Source organism: Sciurus vulgaris (genome assembly GCF_902686455.1).
Source record: "Sciurus vulgaris genome assembly, chromosome: 10".
NCBI lineage: Eukaryota > Metazoa > Chordata > Mammalia > Rodentia > Sciuridae > Sciurus > Sciurus vulgaris.
The window spans coordinates 62,940,130-62,963,134 of record NC_136470.1 but is presented as its reverse complement, the minus strand read 5'-3'; the positions used below and the strand labels follow the sequence as shown (position 1 = coordinate 62,963,134).

Below are 23,005 nucleotides of genomic sequence, written 5' to 3'. Positions count from 1 at the left end.
GAGCTTCACATGAGAATACTCAACAGATAATGGTTGTTATTGATAGGGAGAAGACAAAGGAAAGGAAAAAAAAAAAAATGAGAGGAGGCCCAGTAAAGGACAGTGTGAAACATACTAGAAAATAAAGAAAGAGGAAATAACATTTAGAATGTCCAACTAAGCAAAAGGCATTTGATCAACTTCACAGGTGAATCCCATGAAGGTGGTAACCATTACTGATTCTGTTACTGTCATCAAAGGGTCTATGCCTGAGTCACAGGAGGGTCCTCTTTTTTGCTACCCCTGGCCTCAAACTATGGGCCCACAGCTCTATACTCAGCCCCCTTACAGGACTTTCTCAATTCCAGGCTCAGAGCATATGGGAAGGAAGGGCAGGCATGACTGGAGGTGATGGGACTGATCAAGGGAAACAACTAGATATAAGGTTTTATCCACTGAGAGAAGCTGTTAGCATGACTTAACTTAAAAGGAGGCTTCTGAGGACTTGGGTCCCCACTGTTGGTGGCAGTTAATACTGGGAGAGACTGGAAATATTCACAGACCCTCAGGCAACTTCCCTCCCCACTGAAAGTAGAATCGAAGACCCAAGACCCAAGAAATGGAAGCCCCAAACGCCTGAGGCTATACTTTGGAACCTCACAGGATGTTTTCTAAGGATTTCCCTAAATGGCCTCCCACACCTAAAACCTCTGGAGAGCAAAACATGTAAGAGGCTCCCTCCCACCTGTTGCCCACTGATTCATGCCTTCCAGGGAAGCCCTTCATCGACCATCTCTAGCTGGAATTCTGAAGCTGGAGATCAGAATGCCCATTCCCCAGTGTAACAACCAACCACAGTCTCAGGGGACAATAGTTGTTGCCTGCATTTCTACCCTTTGACCAGCTTCCATCCATGCCAAGGAGAAGTTAGGACCAAGAACACAGTAACTTAATCCTTAATTAGCATAATATGAAAACAACCTAGTCATGTTTTCCATCGACTTTTCCAATCTCAAACTAAAAAACATAGAGACAAAGAGATAAAATATATGCTGGAACTATAAATAGATATATACTGCCTGTGTGTGCACAGGCAAGCAACCCTGACCCAAAAGGGTGTCTGTCTCTTAGAAAACCAAGCAACCAGATGCAGAAATAAGAGAATTTTCCTCTTCCAAAGTTCAATGTGAGAACAGGAAGGGAAGGCATCCTGATTACTCGGTATGGAAGGGGTTAAGTCCTCAGTCATTCTACTCTAAAGTGATTTATGATGATGTGTAGAGTTTCAAAACTTTCCCCAGCCCGAAGTACAGCCCTCTCCCTTCTCACCAAGTCCACTCTGGATGTGCCGCAATGAAAAGGAGGCGTGTGTTTTGCTGATCTGTTAAATTCTTAGTGAAGTTTCCTTGATTCTCAGTGGCTGCTGTTTGAGTTCGGTTTGGAGCAAAACTGAGGTCGTCCTGACATTTCTGGGACTGAATCCAGACAAGAGGAAGAAGAAAGAGAAGGAGAAAGAAAAGAGGACAAGAAAAAAGGTGGGGAGAAATAAAGGGAGAAGTATAGAAAAAGGGGGTGGGGGAGTCCTTTTCAACATTGCATTCCTGTGTTTTCCCTCAGCCTGGAAAACATATTAATCCCAGTGCTTTACGCCCGGAAACAAAGGAACTGAGCCAGACTGTGGGGGAAAGGGTGATAAGAAGGATCCCGGAACTCTAAGAGGGACGGAGCGAGATTCAGAAATTACTAAGACTCCACTTTAAGGGACCTCCTGTGTCGCCACAGGGACTGGCACTCGCAGACACACAGGACCAAGGAGAAACTGCAGGCAAATGGAGATACAAAGACTTGCAAGGACAGCTCCTTTCACCTCATCCCACTTATCCAGAAGGTAAAAAGACGCAGCCAGAAAGAAAAGGAGTCAGCCCAGCTCCCAGACTAGGACGAAGACGGCTGTGATCCGTTGGTGCTACTTTGCAGGCTGGAGCTGCAGCACACCCCTTTTGTATTGCTCACCCTCGACAAGCCGAGAGAGGGTGGGGAGGAAAAGTATTTCATCTAGGAAACTGTCCTGGGGACCAAACTTCAGCTTTCCTTTGAAACCCTCTGCATTCCATCTCTATGAGCCACGATGTAAGTGTGTGATCTTTTCTGTTTTTGGTGTGTTTGTTTGTTGCTTGTTTGAAGAAATGAAATGCGAATGTTGTCATAATTAACATGCTCACTTTGCATTTTTTTCTGGAGCATCCCGTTAGTGGAAACATGGCAAGCATGCTGACTGGGGAACTAAGTTGGGTTTCCTGCTTAATGGAACTGTCTCTGTTAAGCACTGATAAATTACAGGGACTTAAAAGCAACAGAATCTCATCCTATCTTCCATTCTCTGACCTTTCTCCTTTTTCTTCTCTAACTACCTCTCTCCCCTCCCCTTGACCAAGATAGAGAAAGAGATAATGACCAGCTCTGTTTGCAATTAAATGATTTTCTTTCTTTTTCCTCCCCTCCCCTTTCTGTCTCATGACCCCTCTGCAACCCAAAGTGGATTACACAATGACGTGGAGACTGGGACCCCGATTCACCATGCTGTTGGCAATGTGGCTGGTGTGTGGATCAGAACCTCACCTCCCTGCCACGAATAGAGGGACCCATGGAGGGCGGAAGGTGCCTTTGCTTTCCTCAGTCAATAACAGGCCAGCTCGGTTTCTGAGGCACACAGGGAGATCTCGTGGAACGGAGAGATCCACCCTTGAAGAACCAAACCTTCAGCCTCTTCAAAGAAGGAGGACTGTGCCTGTGTTGAGACTAGCTCGCCCAACAGTGCTGCCAGCCCCCTTGGGCACCAAAGGGGCTCCTGTGAGACCTGAGCTGAGACCCATGGCCAGGGGCTCCCCTGGCGAGATGGTCCGAGACGAGGGGTCCTCTGCCAGGTCACGAATGCTGCGTTTCCCCTCTGGGTCCAGCTCTCCCAACATCCTTGCCAGCTTTGCAGGGAAGAACAGGGTGTGGGTCATCTCGGCCCCTCACGCCTCAGAAGGCTACTACCGCCTCATGATGAGCCTCCTGAAGGATGATGTGTACTGTGAGCTGGCTGAAAGGCACATTCAGCAGATTGTGCTCTTCCACCAGGCAGGTGAGGAAGGGGGCAAGGTACGAAGGATCACCAGCGAGGGCCAGATCCTGGAGCAGCCCCTGGACCCCAGCCTCATCCCCAAGCTGATGAGCTTCCTCAAGTTGGAGAAAGGCAAGTTCGGCATGGTGCTCTTAAAGAAGACCCTGCAGGTGGAAGAGCGCTATCCTTACCCAGTCAGACTGGAGGCCATGTATGAGGTCATCGACCAAGGCCCCATCCGCAAAATAGAGAAGATCCGACAGAAGGGTTTTGTCCAAAAGTGTAAGGCTTCTGGTATCGAGGGCCAGGTGGTGGAGGAGGCGAATAATGGTGGTGAAGGAGCAGGAAGGCCAAGCCTGGGCACTGAGAAGAGGAGAGAGGACTCAAGGAGAGCACAAGTCCCCCCTACCAGAGATACTCGGGTGAAGGTGATGAGAAAGCTGGCCACCACCACGGTGGCTCTTCCTCCACCTCCCCCAACCCCAAGGGCCACCACCCTTCCTCCTGTTCCACCCACAACAGCCACGCGGGCCACACCCCGGGTGGTAACAGTAGCCACCAGACCTACAACCACCACCACCTTTCCAACCACCCAGAGGCCTTGGACACCCCGGGTGCACCCCTCCTCAACCTCTCTAAGACCCTCTGGCTCAGCTGAGTTGACCACAGCCAGGGGTCCCTCGGTCTCAGAGAATCTCTACCCTCCACCCAGGAAGGAGCAGCAGAGGGAGAGGCCACAGACCACCAGAAGACCCAGCAAGGCCACCAGCTTCGAGACCTTCACTGCTGCCCCTCCTACTACCATCTCAGAGCCTAGCACAAAGGCTGCAGGCCGTTTCCGAGACAACCGTACAGACAGACGGGAACATGGCCATCGGGACCTAAATGTGGTGCCAGGTCCTCACAAGACAGGTAAAACGAAACCTCCTAAAAAGAAGACCCAGGACAAAATCCTTAGTAATGAGTATGAGGATAAATATGACCTTGGCCGACCCACTGCCTCACAGCTGGAGGAGGAGCTGCAGGTGGGAAATACTCCCTCCCAAAACTCAAAGGAATCTAGAAAACATGAAAAGCTTGAGAAACCTGAGAAGGAGAAAAAAAAAAAGGTGAAGAATGAGAAACAAGACAAGTTACTCAAGAATGAAAAGCAAATGAAGAAAGCTGAGAAAAAGAGCAAACAGGAGAAAGAGAAGAGTAAGAAGAAGAAAACAGGTAAAACAGAGCAGGATGGCTATCAGAAACCCACCACGAAACATCCCCCTCAGAGCCCCAAGAAGTCAGTGACTGATCTGCTGGGGTCCTTTGAAGGCAAACGAAGGCTCCTTGTAAGTAATCTCCTTGGCATTGTTCTGTGGGCTGAGGCAGAGCACGTTCGTGTTTGTCTTGTTAGTTTTTTAAAGTCACTTGGCTAAATGCCAGACTGTGACTGACCCCGTATGATGTCAGGAAGCTCAGACAAGAAAGGACAGCCAGGCAGTAGCTCCCTTTGGTTCAGATGCTCTCTGAACCTCTATCTGCACAGCTCACTCTCCTATGATATAGACTCCATGGCTGGGGAACCCTAGACCTGAATCCAGGGAAGCACTGTAGTCATGTTCTTTCAAACTGATAGTACCCCCATTCTTCCTGCTTTCTTACAAAGCATGTTTCGGACCATCTCTCTTTTATCAAGTTCAAAGAAGAGTGAGGGAGTTCCCCAAAGGGAATACATTGACTCTAGTCACAACTTAAGAGTGGCATTTATCTCTGCTAGAACCTAGGAAATAGAAGCATAGGTAACAGGCAGAGTTCATTTTCTCTCCCTAATTAGGTCTGTAGCAACATTGGAAGTCTCCAAGCCGGAGGGTAAGGCAGCCTGTGTGGACAGTGGCTTTGATTAGGAATAAGGAAGGGTCCTGGTTGGTAGGACCCTCACCCATACTTTCATAACTAGCTAGCAGAAATCTTCTCCCCATTAAAGTTGCATCTTCTATTCCTGCCCAACTGGCCCTCAGAGCCACAGGGATGGAATGTGGGGGACTAGGTTAATTGCTGCACTGTGTAGTACACTAGAGATGCATCTGAATTTAGAGTACAGACATCAGTCAGTTTTTTCTTAAGCTGTATTAAGTAAGAGTGTGTGTGTGTGTGCGCGCGAGCGTGCGTGTATGCAGGTGTGTTCACATGTGTGCAAAAAAAGGGACAAGCAGTCCTTACTTCTGCATTGCCTGTAGTTATGACTTTCACTAGTGTTGAGTGAGTCACAGATCCATCTCAGTGATCCTGTCTTTTGGTCATTACTTGCCACTATCCATGGGATGACAGCAGAATCTAGTTAAATAAAAGGAGTGCTTTCACAGGAGTGAACCCATCCTAAGTGTAAGAGCAGTTCTCATCAGCAATATGAAAATGGTTCCTTCTCTTTATGTCTCCTGATTTTCGAGCCCTCCCAGGATTTCTCCCCTTGGCTTCTTAATGCCATTGTTTTATTCCAGGTTGTCAAGGAGGAAAAGGGTATGCTACGATTAATTAAGAGTAAAAGATAAATAAACTGATGTTGGGTAATGTGGGTAAGGGATGCTTTTCTCAGACATCTGGGTAAGAGAGGCATCCCATGCCATTGTGGTAGTGCCCCTTTTACTGAACTCCATGCACTACATTCACCTGCAAAGTGATAAACATTTTTCATCCAAAGGGTTTATCAAGGGTTTTGTTTTGTTTTGTTTTGTTTTTTTTCCTGTCCTAAATTTAGATTAATGACCTGGGCAGAGGGATTCTGATGCCCATTTATCTTTAGTGGTTTCACAAAGTTTAAATTCACATTTGAAATGCTATTCAGAGCAGATGTCCTTGTGGGATTTATCCTGAGTAGCATATGTTCCAAATTCTCTTGCCTGTTCCATTGATAGTGGAACTATGGATTAGAACAAAGGCTAAACTTTGATTCTAAGGGGTGTGGGGAGTAGGGCTGGCTGTGAGTGTGTGTATGTGTGTGTTTTATTATGTACCTTTTGTATGTTATTACATTTTTTAAACAGAGTTTTAAAGTTATGAACAAAGTTAGGTTATATTAAACAGTAGTAGTTAAAACATCTGCTTGAATAATCCCAGAGTTCCATAAACTCAAATGGGAATGTTCCAGTTAGAATCAAAGGAATCACTGATTTCAGAGTAGGACTCTATCTCGTACTTGGATGTTTGTTAGGGGACGATAGGGGCAAGCTGCTCTCTGGACCGTGGGAAAGCATTAGTGGCGTGTTTCATGCTGTCCTCCTGAGTACCTGGGACTTTGTCCAGCCCATAAAGCACATCACCCAACTGTCCACTAAGCCAACAAGGAGGCAAAGTGTTCCTCATAGTCAGGTTTTAAACAACACAAAGTAATCATGGGTAAAATATCAGGATTGTTATTGTGCACCCATCTGGCAAATACTTCCATTGCCTCTAGGTTGTGAGTCAAAAGAAAGGGGTTTTCATACTGTATCCCTGATCCTAGTCATGCTCTTGATTTCTCCCTTCTTCCCTCCAGTTAGAGATCTGAAAGCCCAGCTGGGTCTTTTCTGCTTTTAACAGTATCCTTGGTCATAAATTTCTAGCAAATGAAACTCAAAGGACAACTTCTGCTGATGTCATGTGAAGCAGAACAGAAACCAGCTGGAATTGCTCCTGGCAGCACTGGCTCTTTGGAACTAGTGAGAGAATCAGATTTGTTATTAGAAAGAAAATACCAACAGGAGGCATTTTAGTCTTTTGACTCTGCATATGCCCAGCTGATGATCATATCACAAATGTACTTTCTGAAGGGCTAATGATGTATGAAGTAACAATGAATTAGAAAAGGCCAGACAAAATTAACACGATACCAAAAAAAAAAAAAAAAAAAAAAAAAAAAAATGGTGAAGAGAGTTTCACCAGACAGGGAGGAGACCAGTGTTTCTGGATGAAACATTATGGTGCCATTAGTCCTTTTTCCACTCATTTTTTCCATCAAACTCTGCTGATGTTATTCAGGAAGCTGGTGATTCAATTAATATTCATTAAGGCTTAGCACTCTCAAGCAGTTCAAGTATGGCTGAGAATACTTACGTCCAACTGGCCTCAACATAACCCAGTGTGCTCAAACAGAAAGCAGGTCTGCATTCCAAGAAATAGCTCAGGACCCTCAGCTCATCTTTTCCACTTTTCAGTAATTTAATGCCTAACTATAATTTATTGTAAAAATCTGGAGTTTTGTATTTCACTCTTCAGATATGAAAATATCACATAACTCTTCCTTATTAATTACTTAGAAAAACACTGGCGGTAACAGTGTAGGTCGTGGTTGGGCAATGGCATCCCAGAGGACTTCAAGGGCATTGCAGGTGGAGCCAGATGTCCTGCGCTTAGGCCACAGTTTAGTCCTTCAAACCTTCTGTCTCTCAGCCTGTCATCAGAGAAGGGTGTGTCCTGCAGGGTGCTTTGCCCAGACTGTGTCGTTTAATTCTCCCAACAGCCCCATGAGGAATGATTTATAAGTCTCATTTTATAGATAATAGAAGCTGAGAGAGGTTAAGTTACCCAATGTGTATAGCTAATATGTAGCAAAGCCAAAATTAGATTTGATTTTAAAGTTCAAACTCCAATCACCCCCATTCTGTCTTCCAGTGAGTATGAGAGCTTCTCATATCACATAGAGTGAAGGGGAAACCAAAGAATGATGCTGCCCACTAATAAATATGAACATTTTAAAATTTATTTTGAAACTTGAGTTACCCAGATAAGTGGTAAGGTATAGAAATGGTTGACATTTTGTGCCAAACACAAATGCAGAGTTTCTGTCTTTAATACGCAGCTACTTCTCAACGCTGGTTTTCCAGCAGTCAGTTAAGAATAGTAGACAGAATTCCAGTTGACCTAATCCTTCAGACTGTTTGGTGTCTGTGTGGGATCAACTATAGTCAGAGTGTAGGTTAGCTGTTTATTACTAAGTCAGTGGACTTAGGTGAAAGACAGCTGACAAGCCAGCTTTCAATACTCTGAGATCTACATACTTATCAGTTAACTAGGGACTTCAATATGCTGAACTGCATAAATTCAAATGCAGACTTACGCTTTCTTTGGCAACTGAGTATCCTGTAATTCAAGTGGGTTAATATTTTCAACCTTATTTCAGATTTCCAAATATTGGAATGACAACCTGCTTATTTAGTTTAATTTTAGAAAAGGATTTAAGGCTCTGCTTTATAAGACAGACTACTAGCCGGCAAGTTATTTTTCAAAATCCTGTAAAAATTTAGTGTTTTGAGTCTAACACAGTATTTAGAATATTCTGAGGCTTAAAATACCTTCTCCTGGCATCTTCCCATTCCTGTTTGTTCCCTTTATGTACATAAATAAGCTTCTTTCTCCCCCAAGGCTCTTTGAGCCAACATACCAGTTGGAACAGAAACATGAATAAGAACCACAACGCAATTTTAAATTCATGATACACGCCCTGAATTATTGCCACTGAAGGGGAAGGAGGCCAAGTGACAGACAACAATGTTTACTGAGGAATTCTAAGATGCTCTTTTTAGGAAGAGGAGACTGGAAATGGTTTTCATTTCAAATACTGTTTGAAATACTGCCAAACTCAATAATGAATGTAATGGAGATGTTAATACATAAGTCCTTGAAATGTGTCAGATAATCTGTCTCTATTTTCCCTATCAAATTTGAGGACCACATTAAATGTAAGGAAGAGGGTCTTTCCAGTTGGTTTGTGAGCAGCATCTAGACATTCATAATCAAAGACTCCTGTGTTCCTGAGTCTCTCCCTTCTCTAAATGGAGTCATCTCTGTAGTCTGAGGAACATGGGACAAGGTGACTCCCTCCATCTGCAGGATAGAAGCAGGGTCTGAGGTTCAGCACCTGAGGAACTCAACACCAACATAGAAGATAATAGTAAATGAAGGAAATGCAAAAATTCCATGTGAATTGTGCAGATAACCAGAAGAGTAATTATGAGGAGAAAGTGACTGAGATACAGTACTAAGGGCAGCCTACATAGTGAGAGGGGTGACAAGGGACAAAGAGAGGCAGGAATGTGGTTGAATATTTAGAGGCCACAGACAAGCATATATTGCTCAATTTTCACAACTTATGGGTTGGCACAGATGTTGTTCCATTATAAAGGTGACAAAGCTAAGATTTATAAGATTAAATGGCCTTGTTAAGGCTACAGACTCCTTGAGGTGGGGGTGGGGCGGATTGAACCAGGACAAAAACACCAGCCCTCCAACTTTGACTGCAATCATCCTTTCCTGTGCCACTCTACCCAAGACTCCTTTTGTTTCAAAGTCTAGACTGGTCCATCTTTGGCGGGGGAAAGGGTCATGTAAGGGAGCAATTGAAGGAGGATTACCAAGAGAGAGCCCAGGGCCAAATCCTGGAGGGACGGAAACCAGAAATTGAGTCATACAAAATGAATGTCACCTCACTGGGAGGTGAAGGCATCTTTGGGCAAAGGTTTGAGGTACAAATAAGACAAATAAGGTACAAATAAGTTCTATTTACTTGAGATTCCCACTGGATATCCAAGGCCTAATGCTACTGTGTGTAAAGCTCTGGGAGAAGCTGCCACGCAGGGAGGAGGAGGTTCTCTATGATTATATATCATCTGAAATTCTTAATTATACACACCCAGTGGTAGGAGAGGCTGGAGGAGGCTTCGAGAACTCTTAAAATCCTGTCATCTCATGGTCTGTCTGTGGGTTGCCAGGGTCCATCTATGGTGAAGTTTGAGACAATGAAATAAAGTGTGGATTTGAAGTTAAAAAAGCAAGTAATCATCAGTCACCTAGCATCTGGCCAGTTGTGCCCAGGAACTCCTCTAAACATATTCTAAGTGTGGGCTTATCCTTAGTTAAGAATAGGGAATCCAAAAATCATTAACAGAAATCTCCTTCTCTTACCTTCGTATTCATTGTTTGATGTTATTACTTAACCATTCACTCTCATCACTTCAAAATAGTGTGCCGAATGAGCAATGAGCCAGAAAAGGAAAACTTAAAATGCGTCAAGTTAAAACAGAACTCCAAGAGAGGGCTGTCATCACAATCCCATGCAACTAATTAAAAACAAACCAACCAAAAATACCAGCACCACTTCTTTTTAGAGCCACCCTAAATATTTTTGTTGGTGGTGTTGTTTCGTTTGTATGTTTGCTTTTCTTTTAGGCTGAGTGTGAATCAATGAATAATTTGGGAGAAATTTTATTATTTTTCCCCTTGGGAGATTACCTTTCTAAGACAAATATTTTCTAGCTATCATGTCCATCTGAACAGGCATATAATCACAAAATCAAACATGAACATCATCATGTCGATTTAAAATAAATAATAATCTGAGAAAGAAAAAAAAGTCAAAAACTTCATCCCAGAAAACATTTGTTAAGGTTCCACTCAAAGGCTATTGAACACATTTTAATTTCCTTGAGGGAGAATATTTATGTCAGGCATAAAGAAGTTATACCAGAGAAAGCTTGCAGGCAGCAATAAACACATATGACTGAGAAAAATAAATAGCAAGATCAAGTTTTGGACAAAGTTTATTGACCACTTTTGATAAAATATTTGGAGAGGTTAACAACGTAGTGACTTCTCCTATGAAAAATGCAAAGTAAATAGCCACAAACTTCAGAAATAGTTTGTAAGGTTAGGTGGGTAAATAGGAAAGTGGGTGAAAAATTTGAATGTGGTCAAATGCAAGAAATTGTTTACAGAAAAAAAAAATTATAGAGGTTTACCTCTGAACTAGGTGATGAGTCAACAAAGAGTGAATAGATGGTGTTCATTGCAGATATTAGCCTGATGAGCTATTTGGGGTCAAGAAGATCAACAAGGACTAGGTCATCATCAGAATAAAATTTCACATCCTTCCACCTCCAGGTTGAATAGCATCATGCCTGCTCACTCAGGGAGCGTGGAAAATGGTTCTGGTTTCAGCTCAGAAAAATCTGGTAAAACTGGTTAATGCTCATAAAAGGCAATTAAAATAAGGAAGTAGAGAAGATTTTATGTTAAGTTAGATGAAAACATTGAGACTTTCTTACAGGGTTCAAGAGGACCTTAAAAAAAAATAGAGGTATCTTCATCTGAATCAAAATAATGAAATACAGCTCCTCAGATTGCTAATGACTATAGTGTCTCTTCTGATGGCTCTTTCTTTCCAGTTTTCTCCCTAAACAAGTAGGGGCCACAATGTGGGGAAAGACAGGGGGCTAGATAAAAAAAAAAAAAATCTCAGGTCTAAATTGTAGAGAAGGCTAAACTAAAAGAGTTAAAGCCCTGCTATTGGGAGACTCCAATATCAAAATAAATTCACCATGAACTCTACGCAGGCCGAAAGTGACAATAAATACGATGTGTGAGACAAAAAGTAGGCCAAAAGGTCATCATAAAAACATTCTGCAAGGTTACCTAATAAAAAATTCTAACCCATAGAATGTTCCTATAGCAAAGGCCTGGTTATCAAACTCTCTCAGCCCTGTGGCATGTGAAAACACATAACCTCTGAAATAACCCATGTCTGATTAACCAATTAGGATAATGAGAATCAAAACGAGGGAGGGAAGATAACACTGGTTGAACAATTACTGCATGCCAAATGTTCACGTTATACAACAGCCTTGCAAAATAAGTATTTCTGTGCAGAGTTCACAAATGAGAAAACAGAGGCACAAGGAGGAATGAAAGTAACTAACGGAAGTGCACAGAAAACTCTAAGCTCTCTGGAGTCATTAAAAAAAATAAATAAAAGAGGCCTACCCAATGGCCTCATTTGGCCTTAATTATGCTGAGTGTCCAACAGAATAGACTGTAGTTTAGGTGTCAGTCATTATCTGTCAGCTATTCCAAATCTTCTCTTCAGGTTTTGACTCAGTGTGAAACTGACACTATAATTTACTGTGTGCTTGTCCTCACCCACCTCCAGCTGATCACAGCTCCCAAGGCTGAGAACAGCATGTACGTGCAGCAGCGCGATGAGTACCTGGAGAGTTTCTGCAAGATGGCCACCAGGAAGATTTCCGTCATCACCATCTTCGGCCCTGTCAACAACAGCACCATGAAAATCGACCATTTCCAGCTAGGTTCTCTCAGACATTTTAATTGTATTATTGTTTTTCTCATAATTAAGGTGGGACAAACATTGTGGGAGAGGTCCTTGGGGATCAAAAGGAACATTTAGATGTCTGGAGGGCCCTTTGATTGCAGTAACACAGGTCTGTCCACATAATCACTCCAGGAGGGTCTGGTGTAAGTTTTCAGTGCTTTAAAACGAAAAACATACAAGCACTCTATCATTATCTGACAGTCAGTAATGTGGAAGAAAATGAGAAAGGTAATACAGTATGGAGAGGATCAAAGAAGTACTGAGCCCCATCCCTGCATTCTGAGACTTCTTGCCCTTGAGTGGCACCATCTGATTTGATCTGCCTACAGGCTTTATGCTGTGGGTGACTCATCACAGATGGGGACCTGCCAGACCCCTGGAAGTACTTGACTCTGGCAAGCCTGAGGAAGGAATTCACCAGAGTCAAGAGATGCTGTTAAGCTAAATGAAAAGTCACCAAAAATATGGACTGAACTGTACCCAAGTCCTTTTGGAGACCAGAAGAATTTGGCTGAATTTAGAGTTTTCACAATTTTTCATATTAATGATGCATGTGAGACTCTGAAGGTGTACAGCTCAGCTTTGGGCAGCTCAGAACTGACTCTGCAGTTCTCATGGGGATGTTGCAAGACTGACTGTGATTAGTTAAGCCTCACAGTCAGAAGGCCAAAATCTGACCCACCCAGTTTCTCTTAACAATTGCTGTATCTCTAAAACTTTTTTTTAGAAACTGTTTTTACATTTGTTTTCTACTTTTGTTTTTATTGTTTTTTGACTACAATGGAAATCCTTCAGAGTAATCTTTCATATTACTTACATATTCTGCATATTTTTCATAAAATATTTCATCTGAAATATAAAAAATATTTTCCCTGTTAACATTTAAATTTAATACATATAACACGTTATCTCACAGATTAGTCTGACATATGATCTTGGTAAAAATGACTATATATCAGTCATATTATGTCAAGATAATGTCAATTTTATTTGAATATGGTTCTAGTTTTCAAAATTATACATTTTATTATAGTAATAACACTTCATATATCCACTCCCTTAACAATTTTTTTAAAATTCTTTTTAAAAATTCTTTTAGATGTTGATAGACCTTTATTTTTATTCATTTATTTATATGTGGTGCTGAGAATTGAACCCAGTGCCTCACACATGCTAGTCAAGTGCTCTACCACTGAGCCACAACCACAGTCCCAAATTCTTTTTTTCTAAGTTTTTGTTGTTGTTGTTGCTGGACCTTTATTTTATTTATTTTTATGTGGTACTGGAGATCAAACCCAGTGCCTCACACATGCTAGGCAAGCGCTCTACCACTGAGATACAACTCCAACCCCTTAACAAGTTTTTAAGTGCAGAATATTATATTGTTATCTATAGGCACAATCTTGTACAGCAGATATCTAGAACTTATACAGGCATTAATTTTCAGTTATTAATTCTCTACTTTCATTACCTAACTTTCCCCTGAGATGACTAAAGAATGAATAGCATCTTTTCCAGAGTCTCATAATAAATCATCATGGGTTAGTGACTGATTAGTGGATATTTATCCCTGTTCAGTGTATATGTTTTGGAAGAGAAGCCAAAATAAAAAAATAAAAAAAGATTGTCCTTCATCAAAACAACATTAACAACAATAATCATATAAACAAAAGATGCAAAAGAAGTGGTTCTAAAGGCAAATAGAATCAAATTGAGAGTCACAACTTACTTGTTGTGTGACCTTGGGCAAGTTACCTCCTTTCTTAGCTTAGGAGACAATCATATCTATTTCACAGGCTATGGTGAATACTAAATAGGATAATGTATACAAAACTTGTTCAGTAATAAATGTCAATTGGCTGAAGACCAGTGAGCTGTCATAGTTGTCACTACAGCATTTATAATTGAAAAAAAAATTGTAATTGCTTTCTACTAATTATAGAATGTTGACACATGAATCCTTACAACTGCTCTTTCAGGTGAGTCTACATTAGTACTCTTGGTGATAAAAGTGAAGCCCAAGAGACTGTTACTGTAAAGTTACATACTTAGTTATTATTGACAGGGATTCAACCATTTGTTTCCTGGTGTTCACATAGTGGCATGAGCCAGTGGGCTTAGATAGAGTCCAGATATGTAGAGAGGAAGTGAGAATTCTATCCAGTACAGATTCTGGTGCTGGCTGGTGATGAAAGTCTTCTCCAACCAGGTGTTCCCAGTGTCAAATGTGCTACCCAACAAATCTTCAACAAAGTGTTCCCATTCCTTATTTTGGAGTTTGGAAAAGTCATCATATCTTCCACTTCAGCTGCTGTATGGTCCTTGTATAAGCATCTGGTGCTGTCTTGGCAAAGTTTTAGCATAATCCTGCTGTTTTCTAGACATCTGGATTGAATATGAACTGCAGGGGGGCTGAGGTTTTCTTTTCTGTCTTATTGAAATGCAGGTGTTGTGACTTGGGTATTTGCCTCACTGAATGGCAGCCTGGTCTTGATCTGGAGTGAGCAGGGGCTTTACTTTGTTCCTCATCTAATTCCTGGAAGGCCTTTCTCTCCTCATGTTGTGTCCCAGGTTACCCTTATGGGAAAGTCTGCAGCACTTGCAGCCAAGACTGGGAGTCAGCCATGGGAAAATAAGAATTGGCATGAGCCCTGGTCTCTGTGAACCGAACCCCAGCCTTGTCCGACTTTCAGCTGGAAATCTATCCAGTGGCCTTACTTTTCCTTAAAAATAAATCAAGCACTCCCTACTTTTCCATACTTTTACTGAGCCTTTTAAGCAGATGCCCACATCCAACTACAGCGTAGGCTGTACTCACCAGCTGGTCTGTCTTGCTAAACCTATTTGTACTATTGATACTGGACCTATAAACATCAGGAAACTTACCTTAAGATTTCTGCTTTCCTCTAAAGAAAGCTATTTATGCTTGAGCAAATTCCAATGACCATATAGTTTTGCCAGCATGGAGTATATTATACACGACAGCTTAAAATGACCTACCACATAAAGGCATTCTTTATCATTAGTGGTATTTAAAATGTCGGTCTAGGATTGAGATATTGGAGTGTATGTTAAATGGGTAGATCATAGACAAATGTGTCAGATAGAAGGAAGGTGCTGGCTAAAAGTACTTTATTGAAGAATTGAAGTGGGCAGTAGCAACACAGCAAGTGAGTTTTTCCTAGCAAAATATAAAGAAGAAAATTATTTGGACATTGGTATTTGATTACCAAATTTTAAGGATTTTAACACAAGACATTTTATGGGCAAAAGGAAGTTTTTCATAGCTTTTTCTGAAGAAAGGAGAGTTTGAGGGTAATTGATGAAAAAAAGAGGTGATAAGTTGATGAAGGTAGAATATGATAACAAGAAGAGGCAAAGTGTTGATTCCTTACTTGTATTAGCAAGGAATTCACAGATGAATTAAAAAAAATTATAAATAAGAATGGTAGAAGTCATTCCAGACTAAAATATCCTTCTGTCTTTGATCCTGTTGGAAATAATTATTCTTTATGGGACAGTCTCACAATTAGCAGGATTTATAATAATCCACAAGTACTGCTTTCCCTCTGAGGAAGTCCTAAAAGACTGACGCTTGGCCCCCAACTCCGCCCTTCATCAGTGATGACAGAGCCTGGCAGCTGCCTTCTCAAGGAGACCTGCCACCCTGGGGTGGGAGGAAAGCTGATGAGTTCTCAGATTGCCATACCCTGGCTGGTGTCTGCCCTGTGTCTATTCAGTTTTTGATTATCAGTCCCTCTGTGCCCCAGGGTGGAAAGCCTCTGTCCTAACCTGTTCAGTCATCTGGTCTGAACCCAGACCCATGGCCCTTGCTTCCTCTGACATCAGGTGTTATCAATTAAGATCCAGTCCTGGCAAGCAAGGTCGGGGGAAGTGCATAGGTCAAACGTACAAAGCGAGTGTTTGAAGAATGTGCTGGAGGGATTAGGTGTTTGACTGCAGTCATGAGAGAAGATTTTATGAATGTCAGAAAATTTTGAACAGTGGGTTGATTTAATGCAGGAACCTTGAAAAATGAATAGCTTTTTTGAACAGGTGATGACTCTATCAGGGTATTTTTGTTTTTATTTAACTTTTTAAGAAATAATACATTATCTGCATTCTAAAGTCAAAGGTATATGAAAGGTATACACAGGCAGGGTGTGTTAGCACACACCTACGATTCCAGTGACTCAGGAGGCTGAGGCAGGAGGATCTCAAGTTTGAAGTCAGCCTCAACAACTCAGCAAGACCCTAAGTAACTTAGACCCTATCTTGAAATAAAAAAAATAGGAAGGACTTGGCATGTATTTCTTTAGCTCAGTGGTAAAGAGTCCCTGAATTCAATACCCCACATCACAAAAAAAAAAAAAAATTTACACAGACAAGTCTTAAATCTACTCCTGATGCCTTTGCCCTGTTATTTCCTGTCCCCTTTAAGTCATCATATTTGATTCCTTGTTTATTCATTTAGTGCTTCTTTATGCAAATACAAGTAGAAATACCTGTATTCCCTTTCTGTTAAACAAAATATGGCATAGCATATAGGCTATTTTACTACTTGCTTTTTTAACTTAAAAATATGTTCTGGAGATCTTTCCTTACAATGTATAGAGGTCTTCCCCATTCTTTATTTAGCCAGATTCTACCATGGCTTATTTTATCACTTTGTCCTTGGACACTTGGGTTGTTTTTAGCATTTTGCTATTATACCTATATGATATATACATACAGTGATATATCTCCAAGGTTATTAATCATGAAATTTTTGATGTATCTTTAATAGAATCTAAGAAATAGAATTATAGAACTAAACAGCAAATATATCTAGTTTTGGTGGTACTGCTAGATTTTTCTCTCTGCAAGTTGTGTTATTCTTTAATACCATCAGCAATGATTAGGAGCACCTATTTCCCAAACCACTCCAGTTAAGTGTGTATTCAAACTTTTGGATATTTTGAGCAATGTGCTATGTGGAAAATTGTATCAGTTAAGGAAAATATTTGCAGTTCTCTTTTTATGAATATGTTTGAACATCTCTTTAGGGACTTTTTTTTTTTCCTCTGCCCATTTTCCCATTGGGTTATTGGTCTTCTTCATCTCAATGTGTAGACACTCTAAAAATAAGAACAAAAATTTAGAATCCTGGCTCCTCTCCCCATTCCAGTGACTCATTAGTTTAGGGACAGGGCCCAGGCATCTTATGTTTTTGAAATGTTGCTCAGGTGATTCTGATTTGCAGTTAGGTTTGATCTAGAGCACAAGGTTGGATGTAGGAAGGGAGGAGAATCAAGAACTAAAAAAGTGGTTTGGCATCTGATCTCAGCAGATTTCAAATACCAGGACAAAGGATTCAAGCTTTATTTGGCAAACCATGTGAAGATGCTAAAGATTTCTGATTATATTTTTCAAATAAATTTTAAATAACTTTTCAGGTTTAGTGAAATCAGAATGAAAGACCAAAAAACTGGATAGGACACATTTTTCATTGATAGGACAAGTTGGTCTTTCTAGAGACCAAGTGAGAGTAGCAGTTTGATCAGGAATGGACGGGTTTGTCCCACCCATCAATTCTACTCACTCATTTATCCCACAGTGGGTATAGGTGGGAAAATGACCCATTCATAGAGCATAGCAAGCAAATTAACTGACATTTAAATTTTTTGATTCCAATCAAAAGGAAGTAGATCCTAGAGGACCTAAAGAACAAGGTTGTCCTAAATGAAATAGAATCTTACAGACTGCTCAGAAATCTTGGAAGTATTCTTGAGATTAAAACCAATTAAGCTTGATCGAATGGTGTTACATGTATGAATACGGCACAATGAAACCTAATATTATGTATAATTATAATTCACCAATAAAAATACATAAATAGATTTTTTTAAAAAATCAATTAAGCTGCTGGAGACTGCCTCCAAATTTATCCAGAATACAACCAAGAACTTTTTGGCCTCCATTGACTTCTTCAATATGTTAGTTATATTTTAAATTTCTTACAAATATGTCTTCTTAAAATATTGAATACATGAAAATTTGGAAAATAAATGTATATGAATGTGATTTCTTAAATCTTACTAGCTGTGTTGCAGGCTTACAACAGCAAAGGAAAATATGTGGGTTTTGTGGTGGGTTTTCTGCCCAGACTTGAAGTTGCTCACCTTCTTTGTCACTTACTATCCTCTCTTTTCATATGCTATTTTTCTTAGAAAGGAGTTTTCTTGATTGTCAAATCTTTACTTAATGTCTATTATGTTCCAGGAACTATGCCAAGCTAAAAGAATATAAAAGATGACCAAGACTTAGTCCCTGTTGTCTAGTTGTTCATATCTAGAGGAAAGATAGACATGTTAATAGTTGGTTGCCATGCAAGGTGATAATCATTATTACAAATGAATGTAAAAATGTTACAAGTGCACAGGGGAGGTACAGAGAAGTCCTGCAGGTGATTTTGCATCCCAGGAAGAAAGGACATGATACTAGTAACTAAAAATTAAGGCTTGGAGCACCATGTATGGAGGAAGAGATAATAGATAAGTTAGTTAAGACTGGTTGAGTCCATATTACTAGTGGCTTTTTGTGCTATGACAATAATTTGAATTTTATCCTGAGACAGTAACTCTGTCCTCAGAATGCATTGCAATCAGTCAGGAAACTTATTAAAACGCAGATCCCTGGGTCTCACTACCAATAATTTTCATTCATTTGGTCTGAATCCAAGTACTGTGATTTTAACAAGTTCTCCAGATGGTTGTGATGAAGGTAGATAGTGGATCACACTTTGAAAAATTGCTAGGGAGGATAGGGCACTAATGAAGAAAAGGGAGAGGCTGAAGTGGCGTAAGCACTGGTGGAATGGCTTGAACTTAGGGAAAACGGGGGAAGGAAGGAGAAACCATGGATGTCACAGAGAAGCAGTCCCATACAGAAACTTTGAACACAATGCCTGATGCACAGTTGTTCAATTGCTTATAATTGAACCTAAATTTTCTATCATGTCATTGCTGTCTGTAATCAGTCATGGAAAATAAAATAAATGAAGAAATATACTACCACATGAATTTTACCACTCTCCCTGATTAAGGTTCTGAAATCATGAGGAAATATTTCACTTCTACTGCCAGTCCTTGCCAGCACATGACAGAATTCATTCTTCCTGGTCATCCTTCTCCTCAATGATTTTAAATCCAAATCTCACCAAATAGGCTTGGATCTGTGAATAATTTTAGCTGGATTAGGAGCATGTGCACACTTGATAAGACGTTTCCTAGAGAATTTTTGCTTCTAAGTCCTGCAACACTTGACGGGGACTAGAGCACTTAGGAAGAATTTGAATTAACTTCACAAGAAATTGCTAACTCAAGTTGCTTTTCCAGATGGAAAAGAACCTCTTGTTTACCTACCCCTGATTTATACAGAATGCAGAACATGATGGAGATCTGTGGCCTGCACAGGCAGCAGGAGCTGGCCTCACATGCACCCTCCTCCAAAGTGATTTGGAATAGATTCTGTCCTGCTGTTGAGATGCCCATCCTAGTTGGATCCAGTGTCAGTTGAAGCTTTCATTGTTTTTCTCTGGCATATTCTCTTACTTGCCACAATATGTAGATACTTTGGTAGTCTTGGAGTGCAAAATGTTTTATTTTTAACGTTTGATGGAAATACTTCTGAAAGCATTTTGGTTGAAAGGAGAAACCAGACTCTGAAATCAGTTTCTTGCCATACACTGGAACAAAGTACGACTTAAATCTTGCTATTGTGTTCTCTGTGCCCTTGTATGTCTTTGGGTTATAGTAGAAAGAGCAGTGGATTAGGGCGAGTCATGTTATCTGAGCCCTAACCTTCACTCTATTATTAACTAGCAATGTGAACTTGAGCAAGTCACTTCTCAGGATTTGTGATAAATTGGGCTTTCTGAGAAACAGACTTTGAGACTCTAAGTTTCACATGCAGGAGGTTAATGGGGTATAATCTTAATATTGATGAGGAATGGGTGATGAAAAATTGATGGGGAATTGGGCTGCAATGCAGTTTGGGCCCTTCAGGCTTGTTCACTTTGCGGCAAGAGGGACAGTTTTCATATCTATGCCTTCTACCCACTGCATCCACCATTAAATTTGAGCTATACCCTGGTAGGGATATAACTGGGGAAAGGCTGTTCTCTTCTAAGGAAAACAGTTTTTAGGCAGGGATCCAACTATGACTACTCCTAGCAAATTCACTTCTGAAGGTAGGAAGATGGGATCAGTATGCCATAGCTTCCACTGTGGTTTTCTTAGTTTCATCCTCAGTAATGTGATTGAATGGGCTAGATAGTGTCTGTACCAGTTACCTGTTACCACAATAAGGGTATATAGCAAAGACAGATAGCCCTTAGTGGCAGATAATAACAAACTTCATTTAGTCACAAATCTGTAGGGTTCAGCTGACCTTGGCTGGGCTAGGTTAGGTGTGCTTTCACATCTGCTGCCAGCTGCAGGTGGCTAGGTGGGTCTGCTGATATTCCCTGGGCTTACATATGTGTGTTGGGAGTCACCTGGCAGTCAGCTCTGGATAGCCTTGGCTGGGACGAGATCAAAGTAAGTCACCTCGATTTATCCTCCAGCAGGCTGATGTGGACCCATTCTCTTGGCAGTGGCAGAAGTAAAAACCATCTAAATATACCATCTTATTTCTATCTTCTACAGTGTCCCTTGTGCTAACATTCCATTGGCCAAAGTAACCAGTATGGGTGAACTCAGGGGCAAGAAGTCTCGACCCATTCCTAAAACAGGAAGTGCAATTACTAAGCAAGGGTATAGGTTTAGGGAGGGTTGGGAAATTGGGGCCATTTGAAAAATCTATTACAGTATCTAATTTCCTCCCATCTCAGCCATTCAATGTTTTTTGGACTTCATCTGTTTGGTGCTAAAAGTGGTCTAATTTGAGTTCTAATTAGGAACTTGAACTCTGTCCAAATCCTAATCTCTGAATAGCACTCCGCACAGAATCAATTCAAAACACTAGCGATGAGTAATATGCTGAATGAATAAAAGTAAAAATGAATATATATTCAGAATTTAAAATTGTTTTTCTTAGGGGCAAAAGAAAATCTGGTTTGTAAAGTCAGCATCAGAATATCAATTGTTAAGGACATTTTTAAGAATCGGTTTTTTGAATGATTTTCTTTACTGTTATTATTCACAAAGGAAAATATGCCCTTTCCACTTCATCTCTCCCCATTTCCATTTTACTCCCAAAGGCAACCACTGTTATCTGCTACATGTCTGCCTGGACCTCTTGCTGTGTATATTCCAATTTGACTGTTTTTTTTTTTTTTTTTTTAATTTACTTCTTTTTGACCAAGAACAATCACAGCATGTTTTCATTCTGCAACTTGCTTTTTATACTGAACAAGACATGCTAAAAATAAACAAAAACACAACACAAATCTAACAGTTTTTAAACATTAATTTATATTTAGTTGATGGTGACAAAAATGTACAATTGGAAAATAGTTTATATGGCTGAGGCATGTCATTTTGCATGTTGCACTCAGTGCTGGATGTTGGTATGGGCTCTCAGTTCCTATGCCTGTGGATTCCCTCCAGGAAGCACTCTCTTAACTTTGGGGAGGAAAACAGATTCTTTTCCCCCTCATTTTGATATTTTGTTGGAGAAATCCAGGTTCTTATTTATTATATTCTTTCAACTTTCCTAATCAAACAAACCAAAGTAATAGTCAAATTGTAATTGGCTTCTTTTTATCAGAAAGAGTAATGTATAATGTATGTTGAGCACAATAAGAAATAAGCCTTCATACAGTTGACACAACCTCCTGTCTGCTAAATTGTGTTTGTTTCTTCTGTAGTACAGTACTGTAATACCATTCAGTGGATATTGGTGTTGGTAACAGACTGTCTTTGTTAATATTCCTGTTATCACATGTTTGCTGATTTTTTTCACATTTGCTTTTAATATAGAGAATTACTTTTCAGATAAAAATTTAGGTAGGATTAAGGGAAACACTGTGACTTCTTTGAGAGGGAAGAAGTAAATACAGATGCTCTTCAACTTATGATGGAGTTCCATCCTGATACACCCACTGTAAGTTGAAAATATTCTGAGTCAGAAATGCGTTTCAAAAACCTAACTACCAAAAATCTAAGCTATGGCATATAGCTCAACAACATAGTATGCTGCAGTGTCTGTCGTTCTCCCTCATAATTGCATGGCTGACTGGGAGCTGTGGCTTGCTCTGCTGCCCAGTATCATGAACGAGTATTGGAAAAAGATCAAATTCAAACTTCAAAGTATGTTTTTCTACTGAATGCATTCCCCCTTTAACACCATCATAAAGTTGAAAAGTCATTAAGTCAAATCATTGTAAATTGGGAACGTCTGTAAAGTCACCCTGTACTTAGAAATGTTAAAATGCCTTCCAGACAAAGAATTTCCACATAAAATTACAAGTACTCCGATTGCCATGATTTCCATTAGCCCAGTGACACCTTCAGGATCCATTCTGAATTATAATGATTTATTCCTAAGGTTGATGATTGAGAAAATACAGAATGATTAAAGACTTCATAAAGTCAGTTATATTTTGCTTAAAATTATATTAACTTACACAATTCATATTATGAGTAACTTGACTTCTTTTGGAGCCAAGATGAACTTGTGACTGAGTTTGAAAATAACATTTTTATTTTCTCTATAGCTATGATATGTTTACTGAGTCCCAGAGTTAATTCTGTACTGAAAAAGAGGGACATGCACATGGATTCCAGACTCAGAATTATGTTTAATGGAAATAAAACTTAACA

The 23,005-nt window shown here is 40.4% G+C and overlaps 2 protein-coding genes across 4 annotated transcripts in view; one reads left to right on the top strand and one right to left on the bottom strand.

The window, feature by feature from the left end:
- The window catches only part of LOC306637635 (uncharacterized protein), a gene marked incomplete at its 5' end in the record, with an annotated part of 59,625 nt that extends 57,402 nt beyond the window's left edge, over positions 1-2,223 (bottom strand). The window contains 2 exons of the mRNA XM_079100424.1: positions 1,309-1,591; positions 2,202-2,223. Of these exons, the coding sequence (XP_078956550.1) occupies positions 1,309-1,591; positions 2,202-2,223 (305 nt within the window). The remainder of the gene's footprint in view (positions 1-1,308; positions 1,592-2,201) is intronic.
- The window catches only part of CCDC80 (coiled-coil domain containing 80), a 35,988-nt gene continuing 14,359 nt past the window's right edge, over positions 1,377-23,005 (top strand). The window contains exons 1-4 of one of the 3 annotated variants that reach the window (XM_079101515.1): positions 1,377-1,514; positions 1,597-2,109; positions 2,516-4,413; positions 12,021-12,177. In XM_079101515.1, coding sequence (XP_078957641.1) covers positions 2,527-4,413; positions 12,021-12,177 — 2,044 coding nt within the window. In that variant the 5' untranslated portion in view covers positions 1,377-1,514; positions 1,597-2,109; positions 2,516-2,526. The other 2 variants (XM_079101516.1, XM_079101514.1) reach the window with 2 other exon arrangements.